The 18,999-nt window shown below is 41.9% G+C and overlaps 1 protein-coding gene across 1 annotated transcript in view; it reads left to right on the forward strand.

Moving 5' to 3' along the window:
- Positions 1–3,677: 3,677 nt before the first annotated feature.
- The window catches only part of LOC120060174 (semaphorin-3F-like), a 106,149-nt gene continuing 90,827 nt past the window's right edge, over positions 3,678–18,999 (forward strand). The window contains exons 1-2 of the mRNA XM_039009304.1: positions 3,678–4,051; positions 8,034–8,189. Coding sequence (XP_038865232.1) covers positions 8,072–8,189 — 118 coding nt within the window. The 5' untranslated portion in view covers positions 3,678–4,051; positions 8,034–8,071. The remainder of the gene's footprint in view (positions 4,052–8,033; positions 8,190–18,999) is intronic.

Raw genomic sequence — 18,999 nt, forward strand, 5'->3', positions numbered from 1 at the left:
AAAGATGTTCGAGTGACTTTCTGTAACATCTTTTTCATATCATTACAGTTTCGAGAACTATTTTTTAACATTGGAATAATACAGATTTCTGTGCTATAGCAACATGAATGGGGCAACATACACTGAGTGTATAAAATATCAAGAATGCCTATCTTTCCATGGCATAGACTGACCAGGTGAATCCAGGTGAAAGCTATGAACCCTTATTTGTCACTTGTTAAATCCACTTCAATCAGTGTAGATGAAGGGGAGGAGACAGGTTAAATAAGGATTTTAAGCCTTGAGACAATTGAGACATGGATTGTGTATGTGTGGTATTCAGAGGGTGAATGGGCAAGACAAGATGTAAGTGCCTTTCAACGGGGTGTGGTAGTAGGTGCCTGGCGCACCGATTCGAGTGTCAGGAACTGCAACACTGCTAGGTTTTTCACACTCAACTGTTTCCTGTTTGTATCAAAAATGGTCCACCACACAAAGGACATCCAGCCAACTTGACACAACTGTGGGAAGGATTGGAGTCAACGGGAGGAGGGGGGTTCAACTCAATATTAGGAATACTCAGTGTAGATCATTTCTGTTCCATAAGCAAGTCTCTGATGTGCAGAACTGCTTCATTTGCTAGCAATTGAAAGGAGCCATTCAAAGGACAATGTAGAATATAAGGTAATCTTTTCAGTTTGTCTCAGCTGTTAACTGGATACTCCTGTTGTTCTTTATGAAATACTGCCTACAGGCTACTCTAGGCCTACAGACCTAATGCAAATCTACCAAAAGTCTGGTGTTTGCAACAATATCCTGTTACCTGTATTTTAACTTTATTGTTGTTGATGTACAGTATGGTATGGTGTTTGCCTTCCTACTATATAGTTAGTGGTTGTCTGTCTTCATTTGTGTCCATATACCACATTCCAACATCAAAGAAAGTGTTCAGGAAAACAAAGACCAAGACTGTTTTGCAGTCAGTCAGGTACAGTATGTTCCAACATACAGTAAGAAAGTTCGGGATTGGTGACCCCCCCACGGGACGGTTGAGCTAACGTGCTCTAATGTGATTAGCATGAGGTTGTAAGTAACAATAACATTTCCCAGAACATAGACATATCTGATATGGGCAGAAAGCTTAAATTCTTGTTAATCTAACTGCGCTGTCCAATTTACAGTAGCTATTACAGTGAAAGAATGCCATGCTATTGTTTGAGGAGAGTGCACAGTTATGAACTTCAAAATGTATCAATAAACCAATTAGGCATATTTGGGCAGACTTGATACAACATTTTGAACAGAAATGCAATGGTTCATTTGATCAGTCTAAAACGTTGCACATACACTGCTAAATTGCACCTCCTAAACTGGAATAACACATTGTGGCCTTTCTCTTGCATTTCAAAGATGATGGAACAAAAAACACAACAAATAATTCATGTTTCTTTCTTTGTATTATCTTTTACCAGATCTAATGTGTTATATTCTCCGACATTGATTTCACATTTACACAAACATCAAAGTGTTTCCTTTCAAATGGTATCAAGAATATGCATATCCTTGCTTCAGGTCCTGAGCTACAGGTAGTTAGATTTGGGTATCTTAAGAGGTTAAAAAATCACTGATATTTTCTTATCATATCGTTATCCTAAGGACTAGGCAGTCAGCCCTGTGGGCAGGTAAGGTCTACCAGGTAAGGTCTACACCTAGGCCCATACAATGTGTAGGCTACAACTCTGTAATTACAGTAGCTGACTAGCTGCTTATGTAGGATAACATAAGGTCATATGATATACAGTGCATTCGGAAAGTATTCAGACCCCTTCCCTTTTTCCACATTTTGTTACGTTACAGCCTTATTCTAAAATGGATAAAATATTATTCATTAATCTACACACAAAAACAGGTTCTTAGAAAATGTTGCTTACTTATTAAAAATACAAAACTGAAATACCTTACATACATAAGTATTCGGACCCTTTGCTATGAGACTTGCAATCGAGCTCAGGTGCATCCATTTTCCATTGATCCTCCTTGAGATGTTTCAACAACTTGATTGGAGTCCACCTATGGTAAATTCAATTGGTTGGACATGATTTGGAAAGGGACAAACCTGTCCATTTAAGGTCCCACAGTGACAGTGCATGTCAGAGCAAAAACCAAGCCATGAGATTGAAGGAATTGTCCATAGAGCTCTGAGACAGGATTGTGTTGAGGCACAGATCTGGGGAAGGGTACCAAAAAACATCTGCAGCATTGAAGGTCCTCAAGAACACAGTGGACTCCATCATTCTTAAATGGTAGATGTTTGGTACCACCAAGACTCTTCCTAGAGCCTGCCGCCCGGCCAAACTGAGCAATCGGGGGAGAAGGGCCTTGGTCAGGGAGGTGACCAAGAACCCAATGGACAGAGCTTCAGAGTTCCTCTGTGGCAATGGGAGAACCTTCCAGAAGGACAACCATCTCTGCAGCACTCCACCAATCAGATATTTATGTTAGAGTGGCCAGACGGTAGCCACTCCTCAGTAAAAGGCACATGACAGCCCTCTTGGAGTTCGCCAAAAGGCACCTAAAGGCACCTCAGACCATGAGAAACAAGATTCTCTGGTCTGATGAAACCAAAATTTAACTCTTTGGCCCGAATGCGAAATGCCACGTCAGGAGGAAACCTGGCAACATCCCTACGGTGAAGCATGGTGGTGGCAGCATCATGCTGTTGGGATGTTTTTCAGCGGCAGGGACTGGGAGACTAGTCAGGATCGAGGGAAAGATGAACGGAGCAAAGTACAGAGAGATCCTAGATGAAAACCTGCTCCAGAGCACTCAGGACCTCAGACTGGGGAGAAGGTTCACCTTCCAACTGGACAATGACCCTAAGCACACAGCCAAGACAACGCCGGAGTGGCTTTGAGACAAGTCTCTGTTTGTCCTTGAGTGCTCCAGCCAGAGCCCGGACTTGAACCGGATCGAACATCTCTGTGGAGACCTGAAAATAGTTGTGCAGCGACACTCCCCATCCATCTGACAGAGCTTGAGAGGATCTGCAGAGAAGAATGGGAGAAACTCCCCAAATACAGGTGTATAAAGCTTGTAGTGTCATTCCCAAGAAGACTATTTAAAATATATATATATATATTTCACCTTATTTAACTAGGCAAGTCAATTAAGAACACATTATTTTTTACAATGACAGCTGTAATCGCTGCAATAGGTGCTTAAACAAAGTACTGAGTAAAGGGTCTGAATACTTATCTAAATGTGATATTTTTGTTTATAATTTTCTAAAAGTTTTCAAAAATTTCTGAAAACCTGTTTTCATTAATGGCATTGTGAGTAGATTGATGAGAGGGAAAACACGATTCAATCCATTATAGAATAAGGCTGTTACATAACGAACTGTGTAAAAAAGTCAAGGGGTCTGAATACTTTCCGAATGTGGGAACAGATTATCAAAGCCCAAAGCGTTAAATGTGTGTATGTTTTTCATAAATGTGAAGTCAATCTGGTTTGAGGGATACTGACACGGTTGACCAATGAATCACCACAATAGTCCGGTCTGTTCTATTAGACTGATTATCTAGAGGCGGGAGGAATGGGCGGCGGCAGCTAAGGTACTTCCCGCCCCGTGGGTGTGTTTAACGCAAGTGTAGGCATTGCATCCACCTGCCAACGCGTTTCCCCAGCAGTCAGGAGCGAATACACTTTTACCAGGAACACTTTCTGCGTGTATAGACGACTTTCAGACAAAGAGGAATACTTAAAATTGTCTGTTTTCCGGGATCTGTCACATTGGACTTGTCACAACTCGTCATTAAACTTTCACAAAATTGATTTGGAGAGACGTTTTCAGCTGCTCCTCATGAGCATTGTACTGGGCAGCAATAAACACACCGGGCTCAGGTGTATCTCTAAAGACTGTCCTGCAACGGCACTCGGATCTTATACATTTTAAACTTGGAGACGAGAGACGAGAGGCGAAAGATTTCGTGGAATTCTGTTGGTTTTTTCGATGACTTGTAAAGTTGGACTTGGACTCAAAATTATTTGTGGAGAGTAAAGTGACAATCAGGTAATTATTCATAACGTTACCCTTACGAAAAAAGATTGCAGTCTGAGTGCATTATAACTGTAGTACACTGCAGTTAGAGTGAATCATTACTGCAGTATGCTGCAAATACTGCGTCCAAAATAAAACATGTTTACTCTACTGTACTACAGTTATAACTGCAGTGTAACTGTAGTTAGTGCAATATAACTGCAGTTCAACTGCGTCCAAAATACCACAGTCGACTCCAGTTACTGCACCTTTACACTTTTTTGTAAGGGTAATGCTTTGCATTCAAACAGCCTACAATGTGCACACAGCACTGACATTATTTACTGGTGGGTTACATTTGACATGTTGTTGCTCCAAAAGAGCTGTGGCAAAATGGGTGTAATAAGTTCTGTACTGGCATACAACTGTTACATGTTGTTGATTAGGCTTAGCCTGTATGAACAACAGCTTAATGTGGGTAGTTAAATTAGGCTTTAATAATGTACATTTGAATTTAAGTGTGACAGCCAATGCTGGACACGTCGACTTTGTTATAAACGTGTATGTGTCAGTGAGTTTTACAATTTTTTAAATATTTGTAATTTAACCTTTATTTAACTAGGCATATCGGTCTTATTTACAATGAAGGCCTACCCCGGCCAAACCCGGATGACGGTGGGCCAATTGTGCTCAGCCCTATGGGACTCCCAATCACGGCCGGATGTGATACATCCTGGAATCGAACCAGGGACTGTAGTGACCCCTTTTGCACTGAGATGCAGTGCCTTAGACCACTGCGCCACTCGGGAGCCGTGCCATGCTTTAAAGGAGTTTCATTTTTTTTCTGTGCTGGAACAACTAACGTTACCAGCTGCAGATCTATCTGACAAATTAGTAGCTTTATGTCGCACAACTCAACACAGGTAGTATTGATAATGAGTGTCTCCAGTTTTCAAAATAGCATAATATTTCAAAGATTGTTCACATTGATTCTGCAACAGCCTAGGTGTTTAGTCATCCACAAAGGTTATTTTGTCTCTGGTAAAAATGCACAAATCATTAGAAGCGCACACGTCTCTCTAAGAAAGCAATTTAGCATACCCACGCCCGAAAGAATGCAGAAAGTATGAAGTCCTAGTCTTAGATAACGATCCCAATAGCCCGCTGAATTTTCAAGCGCGGTTGCCGCTGGACCAAGCAGACAGAGGGTGAGTGGCTAAAAGCGAGTTTTAATAGTGGTCTTTACCGTCTTTCAGACAGTAAATCATGCTCAACGTGGCAATTGTCTTGATTCACGATACAGCAATAAGTAATGTTTGCTGTCAAAAACACATGCAAGTACTGAGAACAGACAATTAGGCAACACCTCTGACAAAATGCATTAACGAGGAACCGTCCACAATTATGTATTATTAAAGGCTAGTCTGTCGACATTTGAACAAAAGTGCCTATCTAATGTAAAAGTGATGACATGCCAATGAACCGATGGGGTGGTTGGGGGATGAGATGCCTTAATGTAGGTGTCATGTTTATTATACATTTTCGATCCTTTGATGAGAACCATGCCAAGGCTACTGAGCTTCATTCCTATATTTAGCTCTAACGAATTTATGTTTATGTTTTCAAGTGTAGGCCCACGCTATTACACTGCTATTACACTTGTTGCACTTCAAGAACATAAAGAGGAAGACATTGGATCTGGACCTGTTAGATCATTTAATCAAATTAGAATTCCTAGGATATTGTACAAATGGAAAATCATGCACGTCTGTGTGTAACAGTGTGTGTGTGTGTGTGTGTGTGTGTGTGTGTGTGTGTGTGTGTGTGCGTGTGTGTGTGTGTGTGTGTGTGTGTGTGTGTGTGTGTGTGTGTGTGTGTGTGTGTGTGTGTGTGTGTGTGTGTGTGTGTGTGTGTGAGTGCGTGTTGGTGTGTGTCTGTGTCTGTTGAAATGTTATTTGTAAATAGTTCATTGTTTAATTTAATTTGCTTGTGTGAAGGAATCGCCCCCTGACTCAGAATAAACAGCTGCCCAGTTAACAAATTGTCCACAAATAGCTGAGGTTTGAACAGCTGGTTATACTCATAAATCCACCCTAACCAACCCGTTTGGTTAAAGGATCTCTTTTGAGCTGTAGGCTCTGGCCCCAGCTCTCCAGCAGTCTGCATGTTGTGTTTGTGGTTGAAGTACCCTTTACACTGTGCTCACTTGCAATCGCATGCAGAGTGCTTGTATAGCCATCAAAATGTAAACATTGTACATTGATGATGTGTATTCACTGAATCCAAGGTGCATGTGATGTCATAGCCCCCTGGGCTATGGGACACAGAAACTGCCTGTTACAGCTGAAGTAATAGCGCTATAGCTCCTTGGCTGTGGGAATCAGGATAATGTGAAGGTTGACAGTGTCCATAAGAGCAGGGCACTGTATCTATTAGATGGCATGAGCCTGTTGGCCAAGCCTGAACATCCATGGATCCGTGCTTTATTATGGTGCACATAACCACAGTGGCATCTGCCCTACAATGTTAAAGCCATGAAATAAGACTAATAATAAGACTTACCCTAGATTTGAGTTTGGCAGTTTTTTTGTTGTTGTATCAAGTCTAGGCAACAGTACTACCCTTAAAGGGGCAGTGCAGTCGAAACTTGATTTCCTGCGTTTTATATATATTTCCACACTATGAGGTTTGGAATAATACAGCTTGTTTGCATGGGTGTTTTTTTTTTTTGGAGTTAATAGGCCAATAACAAAGAGAGTTTGCCCTCCTCTCTGCCAATAACAGCCAGGTTTCAGGTTACATATCCCTCCCATTAGGCTCGTCCAATTAGACCCCTCACTCAGGCCACGCCCAGACATTTCTAGCAAAATTCTTGCTTGAAAAATAGCTTTTTGCTAAGAAGCTATTTGTAACGCTTGTCGTGGTTGGAAGAAGAGGAGGACCAATGCGCAGCGTGGTAAGTGTCAATATTGTTTTAATATGAAATAATGAACACTGAACAAAAACAAGAACACGACAAACGAACACTCCGGTACGGTGAAACAAAAACACAGAACAGAAAATAATCACCCACAACACACAATGAAAAACAGGATACCTAAATATGGCTCCCAATCAGAGACAACGACTGACACCTGCCTCTGATTGAGAACCATATAGGCCAAACACATAGAAATAGAACAATAGAACAAAACATAGAAAAAACAACATAGAATGCCCACCCCAACTCACGCCCTGACCAAACTAAAATAAAGACATAACAAAGGAACTAAGGTCAGAACGTGACACTATTTTTGATTATTTTTTACCATTTAATTGAAAACAATCACAGTAAGGTACATAATTGTTACCCAGAAATGATTTGATATTGAGATAAAAATGGCTGCATTGGACCATTAATAAATCATGCAGTATTCTGCTTACCCTTTATAACTTGAGTGTATTGCCCATTCCTTTTAGGTATGGCTCCATTGCTACATTTGATCACAATGTTATTACAGTTTCAATCAACAATCCCAGTGGTTCTGGTAAGACTGGTTGATTTTATCTTCAATACTGTATTCTATTTTGTAGAGGTGAGATTACACCAGTGACACGATTTTTTTCACTCTGGATTGTGTGAAGACAAGGTATAACCTTACATTAGGTGACTACATAATTACAGAGTAGTGCACAGGGTTTGTGATCTTGAAAGAGGAATGTGTTTGGTGGGACGGACTAGAAGATAACAGCATATTCTTGCACAAGAGGCAGGGAACAATGGAGGAGACCAGCTTGATTTTCCCATCATTTTGTCACGCATACATAAAGGTAAAATATGACTCTGGCCAAATGGAATTGGATTCTCTACTTTGGAAAGGTCCAATGGTCTGGGTGTAATCCCTAAACATCAGTGATGGAACATCAGATGTTCACAGCTCTCACAAAGAAGCTATCATCGTAAATACCACTGTGTAATACTTTTAGCAGCTACCGTTTTTCAAATGTTTCATTGTTGACCTCTTCTTTCCTCCAGTGTTCTGTGATTGTTCTTTACCTGGAGGTTGGTTCACCATGCTGTTGGCAGGTCTGTGGACGGTACACATGCTCCTGGCCCTGGTTGTCGGGGCTCTGTGCAATCACAACATCAACGACCCTCATGCTTCACCCCGCGTCTTCATCTCCTTCAAAGGTGAGAAGCAAACATCTCTGGTCTACCCCCTAGTGGTTTCTATCTGGAGTCTTGAATTCATGTAGTTCTCTCCTCTAATAGCTTCCTCCCGTTGTGTGGCATCATTAAAAGAATCACCGCATTTTCTGTTTTCTACTGCTCTGCACTGAGTGTGCACCCTTTGTGTGACTGATGATATCATAATCAGATAAATGGGATGATTCTGGCCTTGATAAGTGCTCTAGATTCCATAGGAAGAACTTACAGCATAGTCATGAGTCATGTTGCACCGCAGATCCGTCATAGTGACCACTAACAAATCATGCGATTCTAATTTGCTTCCTCTCTTAAACATTCTGGCAGGGTCATTCTCAGCAACTGCTTCCACTTTACTATATTGAACGAATAATTAAAAAAATAAACAAAGGAGGAAAAAAAGCTTACAATTGAGGTTAACAAAGACAACAGTATATTTTTTAGAACAATTTTCCCTCTGATACAGAATGCTAGTTATAAAGGGTCCTTGAATCAACACAATTACATTCTCTGATGTTTTTGTAATGGAGAAGGAACAGTCTAAAGGTGAAAGTGATGCATTAAAAAGACTTTGCCTGTAGAATATTAGCATGTAATGATAACACTATCATGATCATTATCAGATCAGGGGTCCCTCTACAGAATGACACATCTCAGGGCTTTGTTCATGCACTTCAGTGGCCATGTAGATGAGGTGGGGTAGGGCTTGGGGTTGTGGGGTTTGGAGGGAGCGTGTAGCAGGTATTACTGAGATCAAATTGCCTAGTTCAACCAAGCAGAGCGCTGTTTGTCCCTAAGGTCTGTCCCTCTCTCCAATCTAGCCTGCGATTAGCAGCCGTAGCAGCGCTAAGGGACTGAGCAGTGCCCCTGTTTGCTTTGGCTTCCATAGCCCAGGACTCCTGGGCTGGCACAGTTCAATATTAAAGGTTCTTTCCCTCTTTAATCAAGTCAGATTTAACACATCACTGAACACGTATCCAGAGCTCAGCATTTCTTTCATTCTTTTTTCTCCAAATATCAATATACCCAGTTCTCTAGTTGAATATCTTCAAATATATTGCTTTTACTCGACTGCATCAACAAAGTTGGTCTTTTCGTTTTTCGGTTGATTGTTTTTCTCAGAATGGATTTTTAAAAAATTATTTAAAATATTCTCAGAAGTGTGTCGTTTGAAATTGTGGCCTGCTCTTTATTCACCTGCAATACTTTTTTGGCAAATCCAGCAGTATTGTTTGCTGATGAGCAGACACAGAGGAGAACCTGGCTCTCTTGCTTACCTGTTTGTTTTGCTACCCAGTCATGATGCATTTCACAGTCTACTGACTCTGCTTTTCTCCTAAGCTCTGGAGAGAGCCTTTTCCCCCTTCAATATTGTGATTCACCCACTTAATTGCTTTTCTAGTACCTTGTAAACCCCACATTGACAAAGCAGCTGCACTTTCCACCTTGCATTATAGTGTTTTAATTATTCACTACAGTTTCAGTGATGCATTTACTATTGACTGGCGATGTAGGTTATTTTTATAGATCGTACTTACTAACTAGATTTTTAGCAACAAGTTTGAGATTTCTCTTTATGGCACCCTTTGATGTTTTGGCTATGGGCTTTGACACCATAACATTTATATTGCAGTGTAGGCTCCTCAGAGGAGGAAGGGGAGGACCAACCTCCTCAGTGAATTTCATAAAAAAATTGTAAAACATAAAAAACGTTACCCTTTTTAGATAAAACTATACAAAATATATTCACATCACCAAATAATTGATTAAAACACACTTTTTTGCAATGGAGGTCTACAGTAGCCTCAGCAGCAGTCTGTATCGTAGCACAACGGTCTAGCCGGAGAACAGATAGCTTTCGTCCTCCTCTGGGTACATTGAGTTCAATACAAAGCCTAGGAGGCCCATGGTTCTCACCCCTTTCATAGACTTACACAGTAAGTATGACAACTTCCGGAGGACGTCCTCCAATCTATCAGAGCTCTTGCAGCATGAACTGACATGTTGTGCACCCAATCAAAGGATCAGAGAATTAATCTAGTACTGAAAGCATAAGCTACAGCTAGCTAGCACTACAGTGCATCAAATGTGGTGAGTAGTTGACTCAAAGAGAAAGACAATAGTTGAACAGTTTTGAACAAATAATTTCTTCCTAAATGAAGGAGAAGCAAGAGAGAGAGAGATTTCATAATTTTGTTTCACTATCAGTTTCAAATCAAATCAAAGTTTATTTGTCACGTGCGCTGAGTACAACAGGTGTAGACCTTACAGTGAAGTGCTTACTTACAGGCTCTAACCAATAGTGCAAAAAAAGGTATTAGGTGAACAATAGGTAAGTAAAGAAATAAAACAACAGTAAAACGACAGGCTATATACGGTAGCGAGGCTATAAAAGTAGCGAGGCTACATACAGACACCGGTTAGTCAGGCTGATTGAGATAGTATGTACATGTAGATATGGTTAGTGACTATGCATATGTGATGAACAGAGAGTAGCAGTAGCGTGAAAGAGGGGTTGGCGGGTGGTGGGTGGCGGGAAACAATGCAGATAGCCTGGTTAGCCAAGGTGCGGGAGCACTGGTTGGTCGGCCCAATTGAGGTAGTATGTACATGAATGTATAGTTAAAGTGACTATGCATATATGATAAACAGAGAGTAGCAGCAGCATAAAAGAGGGGTTGGGGGGGGGCACACAATGCAAATAGTCCGGGTAGCCATTTGATTACCTGTTCAGGAGTCTTGTGGCTTGGGGGTAAAAACTGTGGAGAAGCCTTTTAGTCCTAGACTTGGCACTCCGGTACCGCTTGCCATGCGGTAGTAGAGAGTACAGTCTATGACTGGGGTGGCTGGGGTCTTTGACAATTTTTAGGGCCTTCCTCTGACACCGCATGGTGTAGAGGTCCTGGATGGCAGGAAGCTTGGCCCCAGTGATGTACTGGGCCATACGCACTACCCTCTGTAGTGCATTGCAGTCAGAGGCCGAGCAATTGCCATACCAGGCAGTTATGCAACCAGTCAGGATGCTCCCGATGTTGCAGCTGTAGAACCTTTTGAGGATCTCAGGACCCATGCCAAATCTTTTTAGTTTCCTGATGGGGAATAGGCTTCTTGGTGTGTTTGGACCATTCTAGTTTGTTGTTGATGTGGACACCAACGAACTCGAAGCTCTCAACCTGCTCCAATTCAGCCCCGTCGATGAGAATGAGTTTAGCCTACTCAAACACCCTGCTTAAACAGAGGGATGCTATGTTAGCTAGCTGGCTATGACTATCCAACACACCACTGAAAGTCTTCCAGGTCAAGGTAAGATTTTGGTTTGACAAATTTATTGCCACCGGGCCCCGCCGGTGTATGTGCTAAACTGCTTACTGACTGTACACTGTAACGTTACTGCATGATTCTAGGTGGTTTACTAATGCATTAGTTATATTAGCTATGTTGAGTATGACATTAGCTAATATGGTGATAATGATTTAGGCTGTGTGTAGCGGTTATGATATGGTTTGGCTTGGAAAGGTTTTTTCGCCTGGTCACATACAGCTGATGTGTTGTGCATTGAAGTTCACAAGCAAAGGGATAAGGTGAGAGGAGTAGAATGCATTGATGCAAGAAAGAATACAACGCGGCTGCTATGAAAGTGAACTGTGTTTACGCTTTATCAGGGGTGTATTTATTGTGCCTGTTATGTTAAAAACTTTCTTAAACGGAAGCAAGCAGAACAAAACGGGAATAAGCATACCTGAATTTGTCCAATAGAAACTCTTGTTTGCAACTGTTGGACTAATGATTACACCCTAGATCAGTTAGATACAGGCAAGAGTGTGCAAGGCGGTATTGAATGTGATCATTTGATCACTCTTTTGTTGCTGAGAATTGTCCTTCACTTAAGGAAATGCAGATGAGCTTCGTGATTTACATAAATTCACAGAAAACCAGCACTAACACATGGTTATATTAACATGATTGCACTTTTCATGTAGCCTACTTTTATCCAGCTAATCGCTTAACCACCTATCAAGCAACATTATGGACTACATGTTTAAATTCTGTTGCTGCAGGATTATTTCGCTACGACAATACTGGTGGAATTAACATCCTACATCTCTATGATGCAGTCTGGTCTGGCCTACTGACTGAGTGTCAATTATATGCAGCCAAATGTGGAGCATGAAGCTCTGCTTTTGTAAATAAGAAAACGTTCAGCATTAGTATGTCTCAAGATTTTCACTCTAAAGCTTGAATGTTAGAAAGGTTTACGTATTGCACAAACGGTATGTTTTGGAGCTAAATCTTTTGAACCACAATAGTGAGGATATTTCAAGTCTAGCCATCATCTGTAGCCGGTGAAAGCATTAGGTAAGAGCCTTGAAAGGGTAGACTTCAGTCAGGCTTATCACTGTCTCCTGCCCTGCACGATCACAGCCAGGGTGAAGGACTTTGATAGCCAGAGCTGTGAAGTCCGCTTCAGTAAGGAAAGCTAATAGGAATCTGTGTAATCAATACCTCACAGCTCATTTAAATGGCCAACCTAACTTAGGCATAAAGAGAAGTGAGTCGCCATAGATAATCAATTGCACTCTATGGGGGTAGCTCAGACAAGACTGCTGTCGCCAACAATCCCCAAGAGGGGAATGTCTCCACCCGTCTACCCCCATAAGTCAGACTCTACCTGGAAAACTGGAGAATACAGTGAATTATACTGAACAAAAATATAAATGCAACATGTAAAGTGTTCATGAGCTGAAATAAAATATCTCAGAAATGTTCCATACGCACAAAACTATTATTTCTCTCAAATGTTGTGCACAAATTTGTTTACATCCCTGTTAGTGAGCATTTCTTCTTTGCCAAGATAATCCATCCACCTGACAGGTGTGGCATATCAATAGGCTGATTAAACAGCGTGATCATCAATTCAAATCAAATTGTATTTGTCACATACACATCAAATCAAATCAAATTTATTTATAAAGCCCTTCTTACATCAGCTGATATATCAAAGTGCTGTACAGAAACCCAGCCTAAAACCCCAAACAGCAAGCAATGCAGGTGTAGAAGCACGGTGGCTAGGAAAAACTCCCTAGAAATGCCAGAACCTAGGAAGAAACCTAGAGAGGAACCAGGCTATGAGGGGTGGCCAGTCCTCTTCTGGCTGTGCCAGGTGGAGATTATAACAGAACATGGCCAAGATGTTCAAATGTTCATAGATTACCAACAGGGTCAAATAATAATAATAATCAAAGTGGTTGTCGAGGGTGCAACACATGGTTTGCAGATGTTAATGCGAGTGTAGTGAAATGCTTGTGATTCTAGTTCCGACCATGCAGTAATATCTAACAAGTAATCTAACAATTTCACAACAACTACTTTATACACACAAGTGTAAAGGAATGAATAAGAATATGTACATAAAGATATATGAATGAACGATGGCCGAACGGCATAGGCAAGATGCAGTAGATGGTATAGAGTACAGTATATACGTATGAGATGAGTAATGTAGGGTATGTAAACATTATATAAAGTGGCATTGTTTAAAGTGGCTAGTGATACATTTATTACATACATTTTTCCTTATTAAAGTGGCTAGAGATGAGTCAGTATGTTGGCAGCAGCAACTCAAAGTTAGGGATGGCTGTTTAACAGTCTGATGGCCTTGAGATAGAAGCTGTTTTTCAGTCTCTCGGTCCCCACTTTGATGCACCTGTACTGACCTCGCCTTCTGGATGATAGCGGGGTGAACAGGCAGTGGCTCGGGTGGTTGTTGTCCTTGATGATCTTTTTGGCCTTCCTGTGACATCGGGTGGTGTAGGTGTCCTGGAGGGCAGGTCGTTTTCCCCCGGTGAAGCATTGTGCAGACCTCACTACTCTCTGGAGAGCCTTACGGTTGTGGGCGGAGCAGTTGCTGTACCAGGCGGTGATACAGCCAGACAGGATACTCTCGATTGTGCATCTGTAAAAGTTTGTGAGTGTCTTTGGTGACAAGCCAAATTTCTTCAGCCTCCTGAGGTTGAAGAGGCGCTGCTGCGCCTTCTTCACCACGCTGTCTGTGTGGGTGGACCATTTCAGTTTGTCCGTGATGTGTACGCCGAGGAACTTAAAACTTTCCACCTTCTCCACTACTGTCTCGTCGATGTGGATAGGGGGCTGCTCCCTCTGCTGTTCCCTGAAGTCCACGATCATCTCCTTTGTTTTGTCTCTAAACAGGTGCACCTTGTGCTGGGGACAATAAAAGGCCATGCTAAAATGTTCAGTTTTGTCACACAACCCAATGCCACATATATCTAAAATGTTGAGGGAGCATGCAATTGGCAGGCTGACTGCAGGAATGTCCACCAGAGCTGTTGCCAGAGAATTTAATATTAATTTCTGTACCAACGTTGTTTTTGATAATTTGACAGTACGTCCAACCGGCCTCACAACCGCAGACCACGTGTATGGCATCGTGTGAGGGCGAGCGGTTTGCTGATGTCAACTTGTGAATTGACCACCATGGTGGTGGTGGGGTTATGGTATGGGCAGGCATAAGCTACAGACAACAAACACAATTGCATTTTATTGATGCCAATTTGAATGCGCAGTGATACCGTGATGAGATTCTGAGGCCCATTGTCGTGCCATTCATCCGCCGCCATCACCTCATGTTTCAGCATGATAATGCACAGCCCCATGTCGCAAAGATCTGTACACAATTCCTGGAAGCTGAACATTTCCCAGTTCTTTCATGGCCTGCATACTCACCAGACATGTCACCCATTGAGCATGTTTGGGATGCTCTGGATCGATATGTACGAGAGTGTGTTCCAGTTCCTACCAATATCCAGCAACTTATCACAGCCATTGAAGAGGAGTGGGACAACAGGCCACAAACAACAGCCTGATCAACTCCATGCGAAGGAGATGTGTTGCGCTGCATGAGGCAAATGGTGGTCACACCAGAGACAGACTGGTTTTCTTATCCAAGACCCTACTTTTTTTTAAGGTATCTGTGACCAACAGATACATATTTGTATTCCCAGTCCTGTGATATCCATAGATAAGGGCCTAATTTATTTATTTAAATTGACTGATTTCCTTATATGAACTGGCACTAAATAAAATCTTAGAAATTGTTGCATGACCTCTTGACTTTTTTCACATTTTGTTATGTTACAGCCTTATTCTAAAATGGATAAATACAAATACAAATCGCTTTAATCTACACACAGTACCCCATAATGACAAAGCGAAAACAGGTTTTTAGAATTTTTTCCCCCAATAAACTGAAAAAAACATCTTATTTACATAAGTATTCAGACCCTTTGTTATGAGACTCAAAATTGATCTCAGGTGCATCCTGTTTCCATTGATCATCCTTGAGATGTTTCTACAATCTGGATTGGAGTCCACCTGTGGTAAATTCTATTGACTGGACATGATTTGGAATGGCACACACCTGTCTATATACAGTTGACAGTGCATTTCAGAGCAAAAACCAAGCCATGAGGTCGAAGGAATTGTCCGTAGAGCTCTGAGACAGGATTGTGTCGAGGCACAGATCTGGGGAAGGGTACCAAAAAATGTCTGCAGCATTGAAGGTCCCCAGGAACACAGAGGCCTCCATCATTCTTAAATGGAAGAAGTTTGGAACCACCAAGAATCTACTAGAGCTGGCCCCTCGGCCAAATTGAGCAATCGGGGAAGAAGGGTCTTGGACAGGGAGGTGACCAAGAACCCGATGGTCACTCTGACAGAGCTCCAGAGTTCCTCTGTGGTGATGGGAGAACCTTCCAGAAGGACAACCATCTCTTCAGCACTCCACCAATCAGGCCTTTATCAGGCTAGAGGCTAGAGTGGCCAGACGGAAGCCACCCCTCATTAAAAGTCACATGACAGCCCGCTTGGAGTTTGCCAAAAGGCACCTAAAGGACTCTCAGACCATGAGAAACAAGATTCGCTGGTCTAATGAAACCTAGATTGAACACTTTGACCTGAATTCCAAGCGTCATGTCTGGAGGAAACCTGGCACCATCCCTACGATGATGCATGGTGGTGGTATCATCATGCTGTCAGTATGTTTTTCAGTGGCAGGGACTGGGAAATTAGGCAGGATCAAGGCAAAGATGAACGGAGCAAATTACAGAGATCCTTAATCAAAACATGCTCCAGAGCGCTCAGGACCTCAGTCTGGGACAAAGGTTCACCTTCCAACAGGACAATGACCCGAAGCACACAGCCAAGACAACACAGGAGTGGTTTCAGGACAAATCTCTGAATGTCCTTGAGTGGTCTAGCCAGACCCCGGACTTGAACCTGATCGAACATTACTGGAGAGACCTGAAAATAGCTGTGCAGTGACGCTCCCCATCCAACCTGACAGAGCTTGAGAGGATCTGCAGAGAAGAATGGGAGAAACTCCCCAAATACATGTGTGCCAAGCTTGTAGTGTCATACCCAAGAAGACTCAAGGCTGTAATCGCTGCCAAAGGTGCTTCAATAAAGTAATGAGTAAATGGTCTGAAAACTTATGTAAATGTGATATTTTATTTTGTATAAATTTGCCAAAAAAATCTACAAATATTTTTTTTTGCTTTGTCATTATGGGGTATTGTGTGTAGATTGATGAGGGAAAAACAGTTTAATCAATTTTAGAATAAGGCTGTAACGTAACAAAATGTGTAAGAAGTCAAGGGGTCTGAATACTTTCCGAATGCACTGTATGTTACACATTCAGTGTAAAGGCATTATTCCAGATTTGGGTTTATTGGAGAAAGTTAAGATAAACCAAATCCCTCCACTACTAAAATGAAAGCCAATTAATTACCATGCAAAATTATTGTTTGAGATAATACAGGCCTCCAACATGACAACTAATAAGTGATTGTTTACATGTAAGGCTCCTTGTAAATCCATTTACAGCAGATTACAACAGATTTAGCCCTATCTGTGTTGTTTCACAGATTACCCGTGTTGTATTGCAGTTTGACAATACCCATGGAGAATGACAAATCATTTTTAGGAATAAATGCACTGATAGGCATTGCTCCAGGGACGCTTCTCCATTATGTTTTGGTATAGAATTCCCCTGCATGACAGATGAGCATAATCCTACTTTGTTGGCTCATATCCCCCCGCTGACATAATATAATACTATTATTAATGACACTAGTAGTAATATATGCTGTTTAGCAGACACTTTTATACAAAGAGTCATGCGTGCATACATTTCTTTAGGTATGGGTGGGCCCTGGAATTGAACCCACTATCCTGGCATTGCATCTGCCATGCTATACCAACTGAGCTACAGAGACATGTTATTGTTCATCCATTATGGGTGATCCTTGCTTATGGCTCAGCCTTTTGAGGTTTTAAACCACATATGAACCCTGGCTACAGCTGTGCTGTTTAATACGTAGCTTACTATGACTCACTAAATACTCATTGTAGTCAAATAGAACGTCAGCTTTTGTTTATTGTTATTGTAAAACCATTGCATATGCTGTACGCATATGTTTACAGAAAGTGTGAGTTGTGAATAAAAGCCATTAGTGTCTATATTATCCCAGCAAGGCCTCTAGGACACAGGCTCTTTACATTTGTCTGCTAAGATAAGGAGGCAAGGTAAACTTAAGGTGAGAATAAACAAAGGCACAGGGTCAAGAGGTACCACAGTTGTAAATAACATGACAGGACCAGGGCTAGGTGGTGGTGACATGGACCTCCCCCGCAACATGGCCCTCCCCCGTTGTGTTTGCTGTTTCTATATTTTAGGCTATTTTTTCAATATTTTTGAAGTTATCTACCTGTACACATGTTCTCCCTCTCACCTTTTCCCTGGCGGGGTTAATGGAATTTGAATCAGTTGTTCTCAAGTGTAGTAGGAATTATGGGGTATGGTGGGAATGCTTGGGAATGCTGTGACATCACATGGGATTACTCCCTTTTTGGCATCCAGGACCAAATCCACAAAGAGGAGCAGGATTGTTGGTCACTGTGACCACTGTGGTTGGGATCGGGAATACCATTGGTAGTTGTCTTAGAGCAGGAGGAAGCTTCACTGACTGACCACCGTGGTTGGGATCGGGAATACCATTGGTGGGTGTCTCAGAGCAGGAGGAAGCTACACTGACTGACTGCCCCCGTCTTTCATTCACACTTCTCCTCTGCACCCTCCCCGTCCAGCCCAGAGGTAACAGCAGGCTTCTATTTTTACTCTCTGGCTCCGTCTTTCTGTCTATTTCGGATGCTGCCGGGGTTATAAACTTCCCTTCAGGGTTTAAAGCCCTGCACTCAGGACTTTCAATGCCCTCGAAGTACAGTAGTGTTGTATCTGTAATGTAAAGTGTTATTTTTCAGTGTGTTAACGCCGCAGAACCTGAACAACAACAGAGGAGAATTAGAAGCAGCTTAACTTCACTAGGGTAGGGGGCAGCATTCGGAATTTTGGATGAAAAGCGTGCCCAAATTAAACTGCCTGCTACTCAGCTAGATTATATGCTAGATTATGCATATAATTGGTAGATTTGGTTAGAAAACACTCTGACGTTTCTAAAACTGTTTGAATGATATCTGTGAGTATAACAGAACTCATATGGCAGGCAAAAACCTGAGAAAAAATCCAACCCGGAAGTGGGAAATTTGAGGTTTGTAGTTTTTCAAGTCATTGCCAATCGAATATACAGTGTCTATGGGGTCATATTGCACTTCCTAAGGCTTCCACTAGATGTCAACAGTCTTTAGAACCTTGTTTGATGCTTCTACTGTGAAGGAGGGGGGAATGGGAGCTGAATGAGTCAGAGGTCTGCCAGAGTGGCAT

This window comes from Salvelinus namaycush, chromosome 2, assembly GCF_016432855.1.
Source record: "Salvelinus namaycush isolate Seneca chromosome 2, SaNama_1.0, whole genome shotgun sequence".
Lineage (NCBI taxonomy): Eukaryota > Metazoa > Chordata > Actinopteri > Salmoniformes > Salmonidae > Salvelinus > Salvelinus namaycush.